General features: G+C 43.2%; 1 protein-coding gene across 1 annotated transcript; it reads left to right on the forward strand.

Moving 5' to 3' along the window:
- Positions 1 to 19,506: 19,506 nt before the first annotated feature.
- LOC132518083 (large ribosomal subunit protein eL21-like) lies at positions 19,507 to 20,236 on the forward strand. The gene is made up of 2 exons (XM_060146096.1): positions 19,507 to 19,767; positions 19,988 to 20,236. Exons 1-2 carry the CDS (start codon positions 19,512 to 19,514, stop codon positions 20,212 to 20,214), a joined length of 483 nt encoding a protein of 160 aa, XP_060002079.1. The 5' UTR covers positions 19,507 to 19,511; the 3' UTR covers positions 20,215 to 20,236.
- The last annotated feature ends 880 nt before the right edge of the window (positions 20,237 to 21,116 follow it).

Genomic DNA, 21,116 nt, shown 5'->3' on the forward strand with positions numbered 1-21,116 from the left:
TAATTGAAGTATAGTTGATTTACTATACTGTGTTTGTTTAGATTGCTTCCATGTCTTGGCTACTGTGAATAGTGCTGTTATGAACCTTGAGGTGCATGTATCTTTTCAAATTAGAGTTTTCATCTTTTCCCAGGAGTGGGATCACTGGATCATATGGTAGTTCTATTTTTGGTTTTTTAAGGAACCTCCATACTGTTTTCTGTAGTGGCTGCACCAGATTACACTTCCAACAACAGTGTACAGGGGTTCCCTTTTCTCCACCTTCTATCCAACATTTGTTATTTGTGTTCTTTCTGATGATAGCCATTCTCACAGTTGTGAGGTGATAAATCACTGTGGCTTTGATTTGCATTTCTTTGACGATTAACGATATTGAGCATCTTTTCATGTGCCTGTTGGCAATCCACATGTCCCCTTTGGAAAAATGTCTATTCATGTCTTTTGCCCATTTTTTGATTGGGTTGTTTGTTTTTTTGATTTTGAGTTGTATGAGTATATATATTGAGTTGTATGAGTATATATATTGTGTATATATGAGTTGTATGTATATATATTTTGGAAATTAACCTTTTGTCATTTGTGTCATTTGCATCATTTACAAATATTTTCTCCCATTCCTTAGGTTGTTTTTTCATTTTGTTGTTGGTCTCCTTTGCTGTGCAAAAGCTTTTATGTTTGATTAGGTCCCATTTGTCTATTTTTGCTTTTATTTCTTTTGCCATGGGAGCCTGATCTAAGAAAATATTTCTACAATTTATGTCAGAGAATGTTTTGCCTATGTTTTCTTCTAGGAGTTTTATGGTGTCATGTCTTATATTTAGGTCTTTAAATCATTTGGAGTTTATTTTTGTATATGGTGTAAGGGAGTGTTCTAATTTCACTGATTTACATGTAACTGTCAAGCTTTCTCAATACCACTTGTTGAAGAGATTGTCTTTTATCCATTGTATATTCTTGCCTCCTTTGTCAAAGATTAATTAACTGTAGGTGTGTGGGTTTATTTCTGGGCTCTCTATTCTGTTCCATTAATCTATATGTATTTCTTTTTGCCAATACCACACTATTTTGATTCCTATAGCTTTGTACTATAGTCTGAAGTCTGGAAAGGTTATGCCTCCAGCTCTGTTCTTTTTCCTCAGGATTGCTTTTGGTATTCTGGGTCATTTGTGGTTCCATATACATTTTAGAATTATTTGTTCTAGTTCTGTGAAAGATGTCATGGGTATTTTGATAGGGATTACATTAAATCTGTAGATTGCTTTGGGTAGTATGATCATTTTAACATTATTAAGTCTTCCAATTCAACAGCATGGGATATTTTCCCATTTCTTTGTATTATCTTCAATTTCCTTTAACAATGTTCTTTCTTTCTTTTTTAAAAATATTTATTTATTTATTTATTATTTATTTATTTTGGCCACACTAGGTCTTAGTTGCAGCACGTGGGCTTCTTAGTTGCGGCACAGGGGCTTCTTAGTTGTGGCATGTGGACTTCTTAGTTGCAGCATGCATGTGGGATCTAGTTCCCGACCAGGGATTAAACCCAGGCCCCCTGCACTGGGAGCATGGAGTCTTACCCACTGGACCACCAGGGAAGTCTGAATATCGTTCTTTAGTTCCTAGTGATTAGGTCTTTCACTTCCTTGGTTAAGTTTATTCATAGGTATTTTATTTATTTATTTATTTTGACATGATTTTAAACAGGAATTTTTTTTTTACTTTATCTTTCTGACATTTCATTGTTAGTGTAAAGAAATGCAACAGCTTTCCAACCCATATAGTATTCTTTTTGGTCAATTTGTCTTAGTCACATACGATAGCAATTTTTTTTTTTAGCGCCTCACAGACTGAAATCCAGTCAAAGAAGCCCAATGACCTAAGAGACTTGTTTCTTTATATAGGTAACCCAGACAATAACAGTACAATTGCTTGGGATTTACATAGTGCTTTTCCTTCAAAGAGCCCTAAATACTTTAAAATTAACCCATTCATCTTCAAGCACCTCTGAGAGGGATTACTGTCAACAGAATGTGTTCCTGCAGGAGGAAGCGAAACAAAGATATTGTCTGAAATCACAGAAGTCAACCACAGGTCTGGTTCGAGCATCCAGAAGCCTGCATATGAGACCAGTATACACTTCAGCAGGTGATGTTGATTTTAAGATGGCTCCATCTTGAACAAGACTGGCAAATTAATAGCCCTGGGTGCTGCCAGGCCCTTGCTAAGTGATCACAGCGTTCTTTCCCACTGAGCCAGTTTATAGCCTCAGAATCCTTCCCAGCATGGCTCTAAAGTCACTTCAATCAGTGTTGACAAGCAGATAGGATCCTCTTTGCCATTTATGACCCAGAGGTGGTCTAAAATGCTGAGCAAGGTTTGTTTTCTGCCTGAAGTGTCTGCAGCAAAATCCCAGTGTGCCTGTTGAAAGGTAACATCGTTCTGACCTGCAAAGGCTACAAGGTTGGCTATCATTGACTTTACGCTGAAAACTGACGTGGAAAATAGGGTAACACAGGACAGGTCAGCAAAGGGACCAGCGGGCCCAATGAGCAGAATTTTGTAGCTACTATAAAAAGAGTGAGCTTAGGAATGAGATGAGAGCCGTCACTGGTCCAAGTCAGCTCAGACGTTTTCTACTGCTATTGGCTGTGTGTGAGGGTCAGGTCCCCTGTGTGTGCTTCCAGTGTTGTGTTAAGCTGTACAAAATCAATAAAAGCAAAGATTTCCCTTTTTTGTTAGAGAGTCGGTCTGGAGACCTCAGAGATCGGGGTTGAGTGGAAAATCCAGGAAGAGAAACTACACCCATCTGCACCCCAGGAAGGGAAGGAGTGATTTTTCTGATTTCAAGAAGAGAAAAGCAGCAAAGATTTGCTCAACTCAAGGATATAATTAGATGACAAGTTTTTTTGAGAGTAGCAAGTTCCCTTTCAACAGATTTTGTATTTCTGAATTTGGAAGACGATAGAAGAAAGTCAAGATCATTTGAAAAGGACTAATTATAACAGTTTCTCCTTTGAATTGACACTAAGTGGGTGGCAGAGGTGGAAACACCCTTATCACGTCAATATTTTCATGTCTATAAGATGAAAAAGGGGGAATGGTTATATTTTTAGCATTTAGCATGTTGACAGCCATTGATTTAAAAATGAGCGCAGTTTGCAAAGATCTCATGATGACTAAGACAAGAGCTTTTCAAGTTATTTAAACAGTCTTTGGCTTTCCTTTACTGTCACCCTATGTAAAACTGTCAAGGAAATTAAGCTTCCCACTCTTGTTTTGGGGCACTAATCCCTGCAACATTCTGTGAATTTGTTCCACCTCAGTCCATCCATTTTCACACACTGTCTCCTGGTCTCCAGAGAGGTGGCCTCCAGGAGCCAACCCTCAGCTCTCAGCTCCCCGGTGCCCCCCCTCTTTTCCACTCCAGCCCCTCTCTCGACACTAACTTGCTGACGGCTATGTTCCATTTTCTCGGGCTCTTGGATTCTTGTGTCACCTCTGATGGGTTTCTGTGTTGCACCTCCCTGGAGCATGGTTCCACGCTAACACAGGGCTTGTGGAGACGCACAGGTGTAAAGGTTCTGCCCTGTAAAGGTTCAGTGAGGAGGTGCTTTGGTGACTTCTCCAAATGTTGATGATTATCCTCACCCTTCACCAGCACTGGGCTAGTCCTCTCTGCTGCTTTCAGTCTGGGCTACAAGTCACACATCCAAGGCACAAGGACCCCTAAGGAGCACTCCCTGTCTACATTTACATAATAGGGAAGGCTGCTGGCCCTTCCCTTCTGCAATTTTGCAGTAAATGATCAGACAAGGTTCTGCTGGAAATAGGCATTCACTGAATACTTTCTGCACAGTTAGACTCCATGAACTCTGTTTGGTGGTGTTTTATTGTATCTCCAGCTCTTCTCCTCCCAGAAAAGAAATCCCATATTTTATTTTTTTGGCCTGGAGGTCTCTCAACAATACTGGAGTAGAAATGGATGAGAACTCCAGGGAACTGAATTTGAAGGAATCTCCTTTCTTTCATGTTTTCCTAGAAGCCTCCAAATGGCGATTTTTTTTTTTTTTGAGGAAACTATTATAGGATGCTTGAGTAATACTTGAAAATAGCTATAGCATGCGAAGGATTCCAATGCCATTGGTCAGAGCATATGATAGGAGGCAGAGCTTTTGACTAGCTTCTTCAAGACCTGACTTACCCGGTATTTAGCTTCTGTGACCTTAGGAAAGTCCCTTAACCTCTCTATGCCTCAGGTTATTCATCAGGTGTTAACCCCACCTTAAACACCTTCTTTAATTTCCTTCACACTTCCTTGACATTCTAATCCCCGGACTCTGCGAATACTACCCTATATGGTAAAAGGGTGAATTATAACTTATAGGACAAAAGATGGGATTAAATTAAGGATATTGAGGTAGAGAGATTATTTTGGATAATCAGGGTGAGCCCTAAATCCGTCACACGTATCCTTAATAAGAGGGAAACCGAGGGAAGTTTTATTACACGGACAGAAGAGGAGAGGGTGGTGTGACCACAGAGACAGAGACTGGAGTGATGCAGCCCCGAGACAAGGAATGCTGGCGGCCACCAGAAGCTGCGAGAAGCGGGGCTGACCCTCTCGTAGACTCTCCAGAGGGAGCGTGGCCTTGCCAGCAGACACCTCAGTTTCGACCCAGTGAAACCGATTTTGGACTTTGGGCCTCCAGGACTGTGAGAATCCATTCCAGTTATTTTCCCCCACCAAGACACACTGAAGCCTTGCCCTTGCTTTGGGCTGCTTTTTCACTTTCCCCGACATTATATTTTGCCCTTGTCCATCTTGCTAACCTCACTTTCTGACCCTCCAGGGTAGCAGCATGAGTAGGAGAAAAGAAGAGGCCGGGAAAGCTGGAGCTTGACTGACGCCATGAGGAGCTGGCATTCTGTCCTCGAGTCTGGCAAGTATTGAAAGTGGACTCCTTTCCTTATTTGCACTTTTGTAGGTTCTTCAGAGACCTCCCATCCCCACCTGCTTCTGCTCATCCCAGCGGCCGGTGATCTCTCACCTGCACTTTCTCTTAGAGAGGGCAGTGCTCCCAGTGTGGTTTGTTGCCTCCTCTTGCTCAGCCCTAGGCATCTGGTGGTGCTTCTGGCATCTTGCTGCCCCTTTAGGCAGCCATCTGCGAAAGCCTCTAAGAGGGCCTCCTGCTAGTGCCCTCACAAGAGGGACCTGCGTCTAGTCCTCAACGATGTGCTCAGGCGGCCTTGTAGTGCTTGACACACCCTCATCCTCTGCTGTGCCACCGAAGCAGCCATACCAGATGTCAGACTCTCCAGGTGTTCTTGCTGTGGCCCCTGTCCTTAGGCTTGAAGCCAGAGACCCCTGAAGAAGTATCTGGGCTCAGCATACCAATAGGTCTCTCATAAATGTTTCTCCCAATTCTAACCCTTATCATTTTATGTGAGAGAAGCCTGGGTGTGAGATATGAGAGTGGTTCAAAGATCAGAGTCACATGAATGAACTCTGATCACCTTGAATGTAAATCCTACACACGATTGTCTCACATCCACTCTAGAATGTGGCAATTTTAGTTCTGGTGCCTCAACTAAAACTTCTAGTTCACATCTTCTTATATCTCTGTTTACCAGAGGGACCACGTACTGGAGCCATTATTCAACTGCAAAGGTGTTTCTGTTCTATTCCTCCTGAATTTTTGGAAGATAACATTACTTGAAAGCTCGCCTTGGTAATATGACCAGCATTCTGGTCAGGATTTGCACCCAATCCTTGCTCCCTGAATGTGCTCAGCACATTGTTAAAATTCAATAAATGGCAAATAATATTAACTCATAAAACAAGAGTCTCTACCAAAGAAGATCAAAGAGCTGTTGTGTGCTCTGGGGAGTCTCAAAGTGTTCCAGGGAAGAACCCCTGGGATTCTGCTCAGAGCTGGAATGGAGCTGTCTGGTTCTTCCCTGAGGGAAGAACTGTGGGCTTATGGCCTCTGTTTAGTAGGGTGAAATCCTTCTCATGACTTGCATATGAGCTGGGCAGAGGTGACTTCTTTGAAAAGCACTGTGAAAGTGTTGATGCAGTCTTTGTGCTTGGCCCATTGTATTGACTGAAAACTGAGCAGAGCACCAAAGTTAATTCAGCTCAGTAGTTAATATGACCTGTGGTTATTAACAGGACAGACTTGACGATCATTGCTCTGTGCTCAACTGGCAGGGTAATAAGGAAAAAAGTATATATATTAACTGGTAAACAGAGCATGTATGCATTCATAATACTAATGTTTCTTGGGAGAAGAAATAAGAAACTGCTAGTTTTTACAGAGATAGATTTTATTCTGATGTGGAACCAGGAAGATGACACTTAGCCTCTGTATGGACAGGCCACTCAAGATGGCCGTTCTCTTTCTCTCTACATCCCCTGCCTGACCAGTGCCTGCTTCACCCACACACCACACACAAGACTGACCTTCCTATGTACTTGCCCCAGGCCCCAGCTAGTGATTATTCTTATCAAACAGGCAGTGAGGGGTGTGCCCCTCTGCTGGTTTCCCTGATTACTAATGAGCCCACCTGATGTCAGTTCCCCTATAACTGGTAGTTTCCCCTTCCCTCCCTGGAGCGAAGCCTGCCGCCATGTCCTGCACGCCATCTGCTGCACATGGTGACGTGTCGCTCCAGGACCTTGCTCCAGACATGTAAGCTCCCCCATCCATTAACCCATTAATGTCCCTATTGCTGACTCTGGTTTCTTTCTTCGGTCTTGAAGCTGGGCAAGTGCAGGCCTTGTAGGTCTGTGGGGTGCAGCCCAACAGCCTTCATTACCAAGTTAAACCATTCTGATCTTAAAGAAACAGCCCCATCACTCACTTGCCTTGCCTCAGTTGGCTATTGCTGCATAACAAACTACCCCCAAATTAGCTTAAAACAATAAGCATCACTAACGTTAGAGAAATACAAATCAAAACTACAATGAGGTATCACCTCGCACCGGTCAGAATGGCCATCATCAAAAAATCTACACACAATAAATGCTGCAGAGGGTGTGGAGAAAAGGGAACCCTCCTACACTGCTAGTGGGAATGTAAATTGATACAACCACTATGGAGAACAGTATGGAGGTTCCTTAAAAAACTAAAAATAGAACTACCATATGACCCAGCAATCCCACTACTGGGCATATACCCTGAGAAAACCATAATTCACAAAGAGTCATGTACCACAATATTCATTGCAGCACTATTTACAATAGCCAGGACATGGAAGCAACCTAAGTGTCCATCGACAGATGAATGGATAAAGAAGATGTGGCACATATATACAATGGAATATTACTCAGCCATAAAAAGAAACGTAATTGAGCTATTTGTGGTGAGGTGGATGGACCTAGAGTCTGTCATACAGAGTGAAGTAAGTCAGAAAAAAAACCAAACCATATGCTAACACATATATACGGAATCTAAAAAAAAAATAAAAATGGTTCTGATGAACCTAGGGGCAGGACAGGAATAAAGACACAGACTTAGAGAATGGACTTGAGGACACAGGGAGGGGGAAGCATAAGCTGGGATGAAGTGAGAGAGTAGCATGGACATATATACACTACCAAATGTAAAATAGATAGGTAGTGGGAAGCAGCTACATAGCACAGGGAGATCAGCTCCGTGCTTTGTGACCACCTAGAAGTGTGGGATAGGGAGTATGGGAGGGAGACACTAGAGGGAGGGGATATGGGGTTATATGTATACATATAGCTGATCCACTTTGTTATACAGCAGAAACTAACACAACATTTTAAAGTAATTATACTCCGATAAAGATGTTAAAAAAAAAAAGCATTTCTTATTGCCGATGGTCTGCCCATCAGCTGGATGATCCTTCTGGTCTTAGCCTGGCTGACAAACGTGACTTCAGCCCGCTGTGGGATGGGCATGCAGCTCTGCTGATCTTGGCTGGGCTTTTGTGGGCTTTGTTGGAATAACCGGTTCTCCTCCATGTGGTCTCGTCCTCCAGCAGCCTAGCCCAATTTGTTCACATGGTCATGGAAGGTTTCAAAAGAAAAGAGTGGGAATGTGCAAGGACTCCTGCGGACCAGGCTTGGAACAAGGGTTCCATCACACCTGTTGTGTTCTGTTAGTCAAAGCTCAGATGCAGGAAGTGGGGAAGAAACTCCAGATTGTGATGGGAGGAGCCATAAATCACATTGCAGGAGCATGGAGACCCAGAAAGCCTTAACTGGGCCATCAGTGCAATCAGCCTACCATACTCCCCAGGCAGAAAATGCATGAAGCTGCCACACTACTTAACAGCGTGCTCAGAGGCTTTCAAACCCCAAATGCAGCTCTAACTAGAATCCTACCTGAGCACGCCCATCCCGGCTTGTGTCTGTCCTCACTTCCTACTACTATTGTGGAGTAGTCACTGTCATGAATTGCTTGTAAGCATAATGCCTGGAAATCCAGAGTTGCTAATTTAGATGCACTATATTCTAGTAAGAAACAAGAGGATTCGTTTTGTGATTAAGTCAGGGAAAGCAAAATTCCAGTTGGATAAGTGACTTGAATAAAAACTCCGGATTCTCAGTGAGTTTAAATATCACTATGGGTAAATAATGGCATTTCAACTTTAACGGATTCATTCATTCAACAGGCACTTATTGAGTGTTTACTAGGCACAGGATTTGACAAGCCAGGCCAAGCTCTCGACTCTACTGCACGTTAGAATCTGATTTAATTGGGCTTAGGTGGAACCTGGGTGTCAGTGTTTTCTGAAAGTTCACCATGTGGTTCTAATGTGAGTCCAGGGTTCAGAACCACTGGATTAAATTACTGATTCAATTTGTGGAAACCAGTTTGTTGAAGTACATCGTGGCTAGATTGTGGTTCTGAGTTTGTTTGTAAGTATTCATTCGTCAATCATCCTTAGGCAGACCTACCATAGGCATGATGCCATGTAATCTACTCATATCAATGGGTGAGGGTGAGGTCACAGAAATCCTATATATGGAAAGGCTGTCTGGAGTCTGGGAGAGGAGCGGGGATGGTGAGATAAATAACATAGGGGGTAACTGGGGAACATGCTATGAAGGTTTAAGAAGGCTAGGTCAGTGCTTCTAAAATGGTAATGCACGTGCCAATCACCTAATTTTATTAAAATGTAGACTCTGATCCAATATTGTGGACCCTGAGATTCTGCACTTTTATAAAGCTCCCAGCTGCTGCTGCTGGTCTGAGGCTCGTCCTTTGAGTAACGTGTTCTAGGAGTCTGTTATAGTTGCTGTGCTAAAAAGTTTCCACTTTGGTCTTACAGGGGATATTTTTCCAATAAAAATATATATTTTTAAAAATTTTATAGTGCAAGTCAAATGGAAGTTTGAATTTGCTTATAGACATTTGCTTTAAAACATAATTATGTCAAGCGAATCAGTCCACACACAGTGCTTGGACTTTGGAGAATTAGCTCAAAATGGAAGCCCTCAAATAGCAACCAGTTCACCCCTTTGGAGGTAGCGTGGTGAGTGGAAAAGGCGTGGGTTTGGAGTTATAAGGAGTGAGCTCAAATCTTTGCTGACACTTCCTGGGTATGTAACTTTGAGTAAGTTGAATAAACCTCGTGAGCTTCAGTTTTCCATATGTGAAATGGGGATCATATCCTTTCCATATGTAAAATGGAAATGTTGAGTAAATTAAGCACCACCATGTCTTCCTGAGGCAGCCGGCCCAGTGCCCAGGACGGAGCAGGCTCGTGTTGAATTGAAGTTATCCTTACGATGGTGCACCATCCGCTGTGACAGGCAGTGCCAGTGCAGAGATGAGTTAGACTCAGACCCTGCTTGACACGTGGAGGGGAAACAGACGAGAAAACCAGAAATGACAGCAGACCTGATGGGTCTCCTGAGCCCACCTCCAGTACAGAGGTGCCTGATGCCTAGACAAGGGGACACCCTGCTTTCTTGTGTGTATTCTCATTGTCAGACAGGAGATCTTGTTTTCCAGCCCAAATGAGTAGAAAACTCAGCAGTCCTTTTTGCAAAAAGACTTGATTCTGACTCACTTTTTTTCCTCCTAAGGGGTTAAACTGAAAGACAGGTGGGTCTATTTTGGCTTCACAGGGAGACAGCATTTAAAATAGGAAAGAGTTCAAAATACCTTTGGAGCAGTTGGTCTTTCTTTAGGGAGTAAGGAGAAACTGCCGATCAACTTAATCATTCTTCCTGGGGAAAAAAGAAAGGTAAAAGATAAGGAAGCAATTTCAGAGCTCCAGAAGGGAATAGGAGCAGAGTTCTAGCTCTTCTGAAATTCATTTCAAGAGAACAGTTTGGTCACTGTATTTCATCGACTCCAATACAGGCTTGATGCCTGCCCAGAGCTACAAAAATTGAACCCCATCTCTGTTGCCACAGTTGATAGGATCAGAGACAAATGCCCTTGGATATCTTTTCTGGCATTGAAAGGAGTTAACAAATTCTTGTCAGATAATATGAGAGTAGCTGCTAAGGAAATTGTCATTTTAAAACAATCAAGGCAGATATTGGAACTTCGGGGTGCTGAGAAACTGGAGAACTCAACACAGGATATTTGTCAATGGAGCCATCATATTTTGTTTTAGAATGTTTGGTGCACAAGTAACTGCTGGGATGGAAATGGGACAATTACCTCTGCAGTGTCAGTTGTCCTAAATCAAGTTCCATGGGGTGGGTGTTGAAATGCAGACTTTACAAGTAGGGTCTGACTCTCCCAGAATGAACCAGAGCTGCTTCCCGGTAACAGTGTGACACCCGTGGGAATGATTTGCACGTCTTCTGCAGGAAGGAAGGGAGAGAGCTGTGTCTGCCCCTTTCCTTCATCATTTTCTTTCCTCCTCAATTCATTCTCTCCAGGTCTTGCAGACATAGTTTTCTAGACCCCAAATCCGGTTACACGACATCTTGTCTCAAACACCCACAGGCTCCCCTTCCTATTGGCTATAGGATGCATTCCAAACCTTGGGCGCCCTCCCACCATGCTCCCTGCTCCAGTGCTCCAGCTGCTCAGAACATCTTCCGTTCCCGGAAGAGCACCCACACTCCTGTGCCTGACATCTGTCGCCTTCTCCCCGCATCTTGCCTCTAAGTGCTGACGTATATTCCAGCACCCAGCTCAGGGGTCAACTCCTCCATGAAGCCTCCCTCTTCTCGTTCAGGATCCAGGAGTCTTGCTTTTGACCTCTCATAGCTCTTGTGCATACCTCTTTAATAGCCCTATTTTTTAAAATTAATTTTTTATTGAAGTATAGTTGATTTACAATGTTGTGTTAGTTTCAGGTATACAGCAAAGTGATTCAGTTATACATATATATATATATATATATTCAGATTTTTTTCTCATATAGGTTATCACAGAATATTGAGTAGAGTTCCCTGTGCTATACAGTAGGTCCTTGTTGGTTATCCATTATATATATAGTAGTGTGTATATGTTACTCCCAAATTCCTAATTTATCCCTCACCCCCTTTCCCCTTTGGTAACCATAAGTTTGTTTTCTATGTCTGTGAGCTTCTGTTTTGAAAATAAGATCATTTGTATCTTTTTTTATTCCATATACAAGCGATATCATATGATATTTGTCTTTCCCTGTCTGACTTGCTTCACTTTGTATGATAATCTCTAGGTCCATCCATGTAGCTGCAAATGGCATTATTTTGTTCTTTTTTGTGGCTGAGTAATATTCCATGGTATATATGTACCACATCTTCTTTATTCATTCCTTGGTTGATGGACATTTAGGTTGCTTCCATGTCTTGACTATTGTAAATACTGCTGCTATGAACATTGGCATGTTTAATAGCCCTTGCTACATTGTTTTAAGATTATCATTATTTTTTGTGTCTCCCACTCTAGAGCTTGAGCTGTGTCCCTGGCATTTGGATAGGAGGCTGGCCTTGTTCTGCTTTTCCTGACTTAATTTATAAAGGTTTTGTATAATTTGACTGCTTGTGGTAAACCTGGCATCACAGAGATGTTTTAATAACACATGCAAGTATATGTGATTAATATCCTCTGATTTTGTAATTTTGTGGGTAAATTGTCAATCGGGAAATTGGTGCTCTCTTATTCTAAGGCTCAGGAAAGACTCAGAAGTCATCAGCTTGTATTGTACGACTGACTATTCAGGGCTAGACTTGAGCTTTGGAGAGTTAGAAAGAACTATGAGAAAAATTCAGGTCTTCTCAAAGAATTTAATTTTGTCTGGGAGATAATATGAGCTAAGTGCTGAATTGTGGGTACAGAGAAATATCACATGCACATAACAGGTGTTCAGTAAAGACTAGTTCACTGGTGTGCATGTGAAACAAAAAGAAGACAGCTGATAGGAGAGGGTTATTTATTTCCACTTCTGAAATGACTGCAACCCTTTTGATGGTTAGAGTCTACTGTTTCATGCAAAGAGAAGGTGAGATTCTGCTGATTTTGAGGCTCATAGAAAAACTTCAGAAAAATTTCAGAGAATTACTTTAGCATCTCTCAGAGTCATCCATCATGTAACGGTCTCTCTCACTTCTCTGAAGGAGACTACTTGTGAAATTTTATAGGATCCCATCTCTGAAGAGCTCAAAGTACTGAACTACACATACCAAGGCCATGATTTTATTTATATATTTAAAATGTGTATTTCTCTTGAAAACAAGTAAAGGACCAATATTTTGTACAATTTAATGTTTAGGACAAGGGGCAAATTTCCGTATAGGGCTTCACTAATATCCGGGGGTCATGCCATGAGGTCAGGATCTGACTGGTGCCCAGTGAGAGGCTGAGACGGTAGGTCTTAGGCTGCCACGTGGCGGGGGCTGGAACGAGCGAGGCATTCAGAGACCCAAGAAGTGAGCCGCATGGGTAACTTGGGAACCTGGGGCACTGTAGACAAGTGCATTCACTTATGTCTGTGTTCCACATTTATTAAGCTTTTTTTTTTTTTAATGTTCGGGCCTATACACTAGGCAGTAGGGATACAGAAAAAAAGAAAAAAGAAAACTGCTCTACTCCTCAAGGTATTTGCAGCCCCGTGGGGGAGACAGGCATAGAAATAAAAGTTTGGGAGACTTTGGACAACCATAGGCTACCTTGAAAACCCGGTGTTGGAAACTATTGCCTCAAGGTTATGTGCTGTATAAGGTGCTGGGAAAATGACCCCAAACAGGGGCTTCAGAACTGCTCCTCTGAACAACTTAAGGGGGAGGCCTGGGGAAGCCAATCAGCAGCCTTGTTCCCAAGAGCAGGTGCCGGGCTCCTCAGGCTTGTGGCCTCCATGTAGAGACCTCAGGCTCCTGTCTGTCCCCTCGGCTCTGCCGCTCCTGAGGAGCACTGGGAAGCTGGGGGCCAGGGGGTAGGCCCCAGGACATTTATTAGGTCCTGGCTTCATAGGCGGAGCTTTCCTCTAGCTACAAAGAGGCTGAACTGTTCTTGCTTCCTAGGACAGAACCTCTTTTGTTCCTTCTCCCTCAGGATATTCAAGCAGTTTCTCTCTCCTTTCTGCATGGCTGGGCATGGTGCTAAGATGGGTCTGGAGATGTGCCTGGGCTGGGAAGACTTGATCAGCTCTACCCTAGGCCTTTAGGAGAAATACTCTCTCTCCTCTACTTTTCCTAGGAAAATATTTCCTTGAGTTTATCTTCAGTGTGATAAAATCTAGAAGGCCGAAGTGAGGATGAGGGAAAGAGGCCTAGCGGCTGTCAGGCCTGCTTGTATCTTCTGGCTGTCATGCTGCAACTCTACACCACTCAGCCTAATTTACCAGGAGACTACGTTGAATTCTGGGCCAAAAGCCACAGGAGAAGGCACTTGAGGATTCAGGAATACTGAGTTCCAAGCAAAAACTGAGCCGTTATACCTGACAAGTTTGGACCAAAGTGTGAGAAACAGGATGGAAAAACATATCCTCCACTGACTGTGATTTGAGCAATTTAGGGATGGCTGCCATAGCTGCTACTCTAGAAAAACCTTAGCTCGGTAAAACATGGGCAAAAAGGACTAATTTGGGGATAAATAGCTCACAATTGCCTCTTGAGTCAGCCTGTAACAGCTCTGATAAGAGTTTTCAGGGCTACCACGAGCCTTATGCTCTCAGACCCAGGTATGTGTCTTTTCTGCTTGCAGCACACAGCTCTCTCCCATGGCTGAGACTCCCACGGGTCATTTCCTCCTTCTGGACACCTCAGAGCTCCTTCTCTCTGTTTTGCGGGCTTGCCTCTCAATAGCTGTCCTGTGATTTAAATCCCACGCCTCTACAGCCTCCCTCACCGGTCTAGCGCCCTCTTGAAGCAGTACTGCGGTGGCACCTCCTTATACGTGAACATCCTGTTCTTGTATTGGTTGCCATTTATCTGGCTCTGTGGATCTGAAGCCTGGTTTCACATTAGAACCACCTGGTGTCTGTAGTCACGTGCTGACGGCTGAGTCCCATCCCAGATGAATTGAATCAGCATCTCAAGGTGGGGTCCAGTGATTGTGAGGCACAGTGAGGGCCAAGAACTGCTGGTCTCAACCCTCCCTCCTACCGCATTTGATTATTAACTTGTGGAGGCGCAGGCGTTGGTGGTGGTATGATGGCGTCTTCTACTTTGACTCTTCCCATCAATGCCGGTGAGTGCTCGGTACTCATGACTGGCTCTGTGACTTCAGTGAAGGCTCCTTGGGCCTGGCTGGTTCTGCTGAGACCTTCTCAACTGTCAGTCTAACATCTGAGGGACGGTGTGGAGAGAGCTGGGTGCATTTCCCATCTCTGCTGGAATGAGACAGCACTCCCAGGACCTTGCCCAGTTATCTTCAGAGGCTGTTGCAGGCCAGATGAGAGAGAAAAAAAGGATAAACTTGTGAAAGAGGGACCTAGCTGCTGCCAGACCCAGCTGTAGAGGCTTGAGTCTGATGGTAAGAGATTTAGGCTGTGCCTGGAGGAGAAAGAAGCCCATGCAGCAAGTCTCTTGACTGAGAAACAACAAATATTTTCCACTGAGGTAGGAAGCAAGTTCATTAAAGCTCAGTCGGATTAGCTAGGCTGTCCACTGCTCAGAGAACTCAGCCAGACCTTGGAAATCTAGCCGAGGATGCTGGGCCAGCCTTCTACTGTGATTTCAGAGCAACCATTTAAATGTACTTTTACTGTGATCCTCCTGTGAATGAGGTTTGTGCTTTCAGGAAAGAAGCATCATCTTAATCATGTGTGGGGTCCTGGAAAAGACACTGAACTTGGAAGACGTGGATTTGAGCTTGACCTTGTTTGAGGCCGAGTGAGTTGCCTCTCAGAGGCTCAGTTTCCCCATCTGTAAGTTGGGTTGTGATACATGCTCTACTAAGGAGTGATGTGGGATAAATAAATGCCTTCTCCAGCAGGTGGCAGCACACACTAGAAGTCACAGCCACCAACTGTTTTCATATAACTAGGGTCCCTCGTGGAAAGTCTGCAAGAAGCCAGGACATTCCCCCAACTGGAGCTCCTCACTTCTTGCCTAGATGGTGGTGGTTCAGCCCGGGCTCTAGTGGCATAAACTATAGAACACAGCTGTCTGAAAACTCTTCCCCTAATAGGCTCTTGTTCCTTTAGCTGTCCCTGTCCTCACTCCGATCTCCCTTTGCCCCCCTTCTCCTCCACCCCCTGGCTTGGATCTCTGTGTACGAGTCTAGAGAATAAAACTGGAGATTCTTTACACTTTTTTAATGCAACCTGATTCTCACTTGAGGAGAGAGGCGTGTAAAAGATGCTTTCTTCTTTGCTTGAATGTTTTAGAGTTTAACCAGTTGTTGGTGGTGGACTGAATAACAGAAAAAAACAGAGCAAGGCGCATCCCCTTCTCAGCCTGCCACCCACAGCGGGGAGGCTGTATTTGCTTGACACAAGATCAGAGGTAGTTGAGGCTTTGGGGCTGAATTTAAAATTCTAAATGTGAACAAGTGACTGGAGCAAGGTTCCCTGGAATAATTGCTGGCTGGGGTTATTGCCGGCTCCAGGGAAACAAACATCTTAATGTCATGAATCAAGTCAAAGTTCCCTCTGGGATAATCCTTATGCTTTTCAATCAGAACCCAGTGGCTGTCAGTTCTTTGAATACTTGAATCATGTGTGGAGCCTTTAAAAATACAGAGACCCAGGCCTCACCCTAGGCCAATTCAATCAGAATCTCTGAGGGTGGGAAACACTTTGCTGTTTTTCCATAGCTTTCCAGCTGATTCCAATCTGTAGGCAGTTTACCAGCCAGTGGTTTAACCTGTGGTCGGGAGAGCTAATCTTTCTAGACTTTTGTCAACATCCTCCCCTTACCAAGAAAGGGGGTGAAGCTGGGGCTATAAGTCTTGAGGCTGTAAGCCCATGTGTAATAGCTTCTGCTGGATCTGTGAATATAAAGTGGATAGTTCACAGCAGAAGGATTAGAGACAGGATTAGAAAGAGCTATTGCTCTTCTGTATTAACTCACTTGATTTTCTCTCCTTACATTTTGTAAGAGTATAGAAGGCAAAAGAACCACGTTTATCTGCTAAACCTTGTTCTGGGAAATTACCTCATTTAATTTTCACAAATGGCTATTTTTGTCTCCCATTTACAGATGAGAAAGCTGAGGTTCAGAGGAGTTAAGTACCTTGCTCAAGGGCTAGATATGGGGTATAGGAAAGTTGGGATTTGAACCTAGGTCTGTCTGACTTGAAAAGCCTCCGTCTCGGAACACACGAATCATATTTTGGCAAAGTTCAGCATCACAAACATCTGAAAGCCTCTGGGAAAACTTTAAGAGGAGTTGACAAGCAGGCCTCTGTATCAGCAGCTGGAAAGTGTTATAATCAGCTTGTAATTAGGGTGTGGCCCTCCCAGGCCCATCCCATCATCCCAGAATTGGGAGTCAGTAACAGAAAAGCAAGCTCAGGGGCTGCATGTGCCTTGGCTTCGATGAAGGCCCTTGTCTGATGAACCTGAGGTATTGTCAGAAGAGAAAACTAAGAGCAGGGGACAGAAATAAGGGGTGAAGAGTAGAAGGGACCTCTCCGTTGATCACTACAAACTTTGATCACCTTGGGATTTAAAGAAACAGCCCTGCCTCAAGTCTAGCATTCTTTGCTTTTTACTAATATTCATGAAATGAAAGCGCCACAACTCTCGGAGGACCTCAGTAGATGTGAGTCTTTGGAAGGCCTGAGTTCTGGAATGGGAGCTGGTCTCAGGTGAGTGCACTCTGCATGCTTTGGTGTCCATGGCTTGGAAGTGGGTGGAGGTGAGAAGATCACTAGGAAAATAGTCATAACTTGATTACACGAGAGTGGCCTGTCAGATCTGAGTACAAAACTGATGCTGCTTGGGATCCATGATGTCTTTGAAAATGTGTATCCAGACTGTCTGTGGCCTCCTAAGAAGATACCCCGTGTAGTTATAGCCTGGAAGCAGAAACATGTGAGCCTGCATATAAATACCTGTCTTATTCCATAGAACCTCACATGGCTTTCCACGTGTGTTCTGAACTACTAGTGTTCTAGACCCAAATTATTATTCCAGGCACCTGAAACAATGAGGGAGATGAAGCAGGAAACCCTGAAGTTCTGGGGTGTTTTGGTCTTTAGCTCCTATATCTTTTCTAATGGCAAATTATTTTTGGAAAGTGCTCTTGATACTTGATCTGTATGTTATCATCTGGAAAATATGGGAACAGGTACTGCCAGAATATATGTGTCTATATGTTACAACTTCAGCACTTTGATGTGTATTACTAGGCAAGACATAAGAGAGAGGGCTGGTAGTTACATCACTACACCACAGAGCCAGGTTGGCTTTTTTCCGACCAGCTGGTTTTGAGTTGTGATTTATTGGGGTGTCAATAAGGAATCTCAGTGACATATGAGACATTTTTAAAGATGAAAATATGCCAGGGAGAGATGAAATTTACTTAAAAAAAGAAGTACTTTTGCTTCCGAATCAAAGAATTAGAGCAGAGGGCTTCCCTGGTGGCGCAGTCGTTGAGAGTCCGCCTGCCGATGCAGGGGACACGGGTTCGTGCCCCGGTCCGGGAAGATCCCACATGCCGCGGAGCCTGCGCGTCTGGAGCCTGTGCTCCGCAACGGGAGAGGCCACGCCGTGAGAGGCCCGCGTACCGCAAAAAAAAAAAAAGAATTAGAGCAGAGCACACAAGAAACAAGAATGTGAGAGCAAAGATGGCCGCTGGCCTTCTCCTTGCCGCTTTCAAAACCAAAAGGGCAGTGAGAATCAGAGCTCCCTCAGGGGGCTGGAAATAGCACCTGCTGGGGGTTGGGAGCCCCAGGTCCAGCACTGATGTGCCCCATCCAAGCTGTTGTGTGGGTGTGGGTGGGTGATTCCATCTCTCCTTGCTTGTTTGCTCTTTGGTTAATATAGTAACAGTGGTCACCCTACGTCATAGTGTTGTAAGAAGTCAGTGAGAGCTGTAGGTGGTTTGAAAAGGTTGAAGTCCTCTACAAACCTCAGGTTGTTAAACTCAACTGCCTCCTCCCTATTTGCTATGCATTAGTTAATTTGTTTCAGAGTGTTATGACTCACAAATATCGACCGCAGGATGTGGGAGGTCTGGTTGCAACACTACATTGAGAAAGTCAAATTGTGTTGGTTTGGTCTGGATAACTAGACAGGAGTCCTGTCCTTTTCCTCACGGCCCCTTTTGTTGAAGAGAATGAGCCTTCCAGAAAGAGGCAGAGCACTTCCTCCCAGGCTATGTATTTTTATTTTTAATTAATTTTTTTATTAAAAAAAGCTGTATTAGAGTATAGTTGATTTACAATGTTGTGTTAGTTTCAGGTGTACGGCAAAGTGATTCAGTTATACATATACATACATTCATTCTTTAGCAGATTCTTTTCTCATACAGATTATCACAGAATATTGAGTAGAGTTCCCTGTGCTATACAGTAGGTCCTTGTTGGTTATCTGTCTTATATATAGTAGTGTGTGTGTGTTAATCCCAAATTCCTGATTTATCCATCCCCTCCCCCATCCCAGGCTATGTAAATGCCAGTACAACAACAAATTGATTGAGTCCATCTTCAGGAGAACAAACCCCTTACGAGATAGGTTTTCTTGGTAAAAATCAGTCTATAATATATTTACTGTTGGTAAGGTACTTACTGGACATGAACGAGTAGAAGTTAGGATTCTTATTCAAAAAGATGCTCACACTTCGCTGTAGAGAAGGATATGGTATAGATACATAAAGACATTGTGTTAGGGTGGCTGCTGATATGGGGCATATTCCTACTCCTTAGTTAAGGACTAGGGCCGGCACATAGGCAGGCTCCAGGATATGCCAGTGTTAGTCTTCTCATCTGTATAGGTCCTTCTTTACATACTAAAGAGAGCCATCTGCTGGTAACCTTAGGCAGCAGTTTTCATACTTTTTGGTCTCAGTCCCATCTACACTATGAAATATTATTGAGCTTTTATTTTATCTACCAATCTTCACCATATTAGAAAGTCAAACAGACATTTAAAATATTTATTTCTGGGCCGGAACCGCCATCTTCCAGTAATTCGCCAAAATGACCAACACAAAAGGAAAGAGGAGGGGCACCGGCTACATGTTCTCTAGGCCTTTTAGAAAACATGGAGTTGTTCCTTTGGCCACATACATGCGAATCTACAAGAAAGGTGATATTGTAGATATCAAGGGAATGGGCACTGTTCAAAAAGGAATGCCCCACAAATGTTACCATGGCAAAACTGGGAGAGTCTACAATGTTACGCAGCATGCTGTTGGCATCATTGTAAACAAACAAGTTAAGGGCAAGATTCTTTTTTCTTTTTTGCGGTACGCGGGCCTCTCACTGCTGTGGCCTCTCCCGTTGCGGAGCACAGGCTCCGGACGCGCAGGCTCAACGGCCATGGCTCACGGGCCCAGCCGCTCCGCGGCATGTGGGATCTTCCCGGACCGGGGCAGGAACCCGCATCCCCCGCATCGGCAGGCGGACCCCCAACCACTGCGCCACCAGGGAATCCCCCAAGGTCAAGATTCTTGCCAAGAGAATTAATGTGCGTATCGAGCATATTAAGCACTCTAAGAGCCGAGATAGCTTCCTGAAACAGGTGAAGGAAAATGATCAGAAAAAGAAGGAAGCCAAAGAGAAAGGTACTTGGGTTCAACCGAAGCGCCAGCCTGCTCCACCCAGAGAAGCACACTTCGTGAGAACGAATGGAAAGGAGCCTGAACTGTTGGAGCCCATTCCCTATGAATTCATGGCATGATGGGTGTAAAGAAAATAAAAAACCTGGACTGTAAAAAAAAAAAAATAAATAAAATAAAATATTTATTTCTTTGCCTAAGAATAACAATGATAAACCCAATACATAGAACATAAATAACAGATGTTTTCATGAAAAATAACTACATTATCCAAACCAAAAAATTTAGTGAGAAGCGTGGCATTGTTTTGCATTTTTACAACTCTCTCTAGTGTCTGGCTTAAAAGAGGACAGCTGGATTTTCATGTTTGCTTCTGCATTCAGTCTGTTGTAATCTGTTGTGTTGGTCAAAGCGTGTGAAGAAAATATGAACTCAACTAGATATTTAGTTGGAAAAGGGACAAATATTTCATTAGTCTTTTCAGATAATTGTGAGTATTCTTCTTTGATACTAAACCACAATTCAACAAGAGGTAATTTCTTTTTTATAAAATTCAGAAAATTTTTACTTCATGAAGTGTTTTACTTCACCAGTCAGATACAGATGAAGACATGAATATACTAACCTTTTATTTATCTGTTATTTTAGCACACTTTTGCTATTTTATGAAGCAAAGCATCGCAAGTTGACTTAAAAATTAAAAAAAAATTTTTAAACTATATTTAAAGGTTACTTTCCATTTACAGTTATTACAAAATATTGGCTATATTCCTTGTGTTGTACAATACATCCTTGAGTCTATCTTACACCCAATAGTTTGTACCTCCCACTCCCACTGCTATATTGCCCCTGCCCTCACTGGTAACTACTAGCTTGTTGTCTATATCTATGAGTCTGCTTCTTTTTTGTTATATTCACTAGTTTGTTGTATTTTTTATGTTCCACATATAAGTGATATCATACAGTTTTTGTCTTTCTCTGTCTATTTCACTTAACATAATGCCCTTCAAATCCATCCATGTTG

The sequence above is a fragment of the Lagenorhynchus albirostris genome, chromosome 3 (assembly GCF_949774975.1).
Source record: "Lagenorhynchus albirostris chromosome 3, mLagAlb1.1, whole genome shotgun sequence".
NCBI lineage: Eukaryota > Metazoa > Chordata > Mammalia > Artiodactyla > Delphinidae > Lagenorhynchus > Lagenorhynchus albirostris.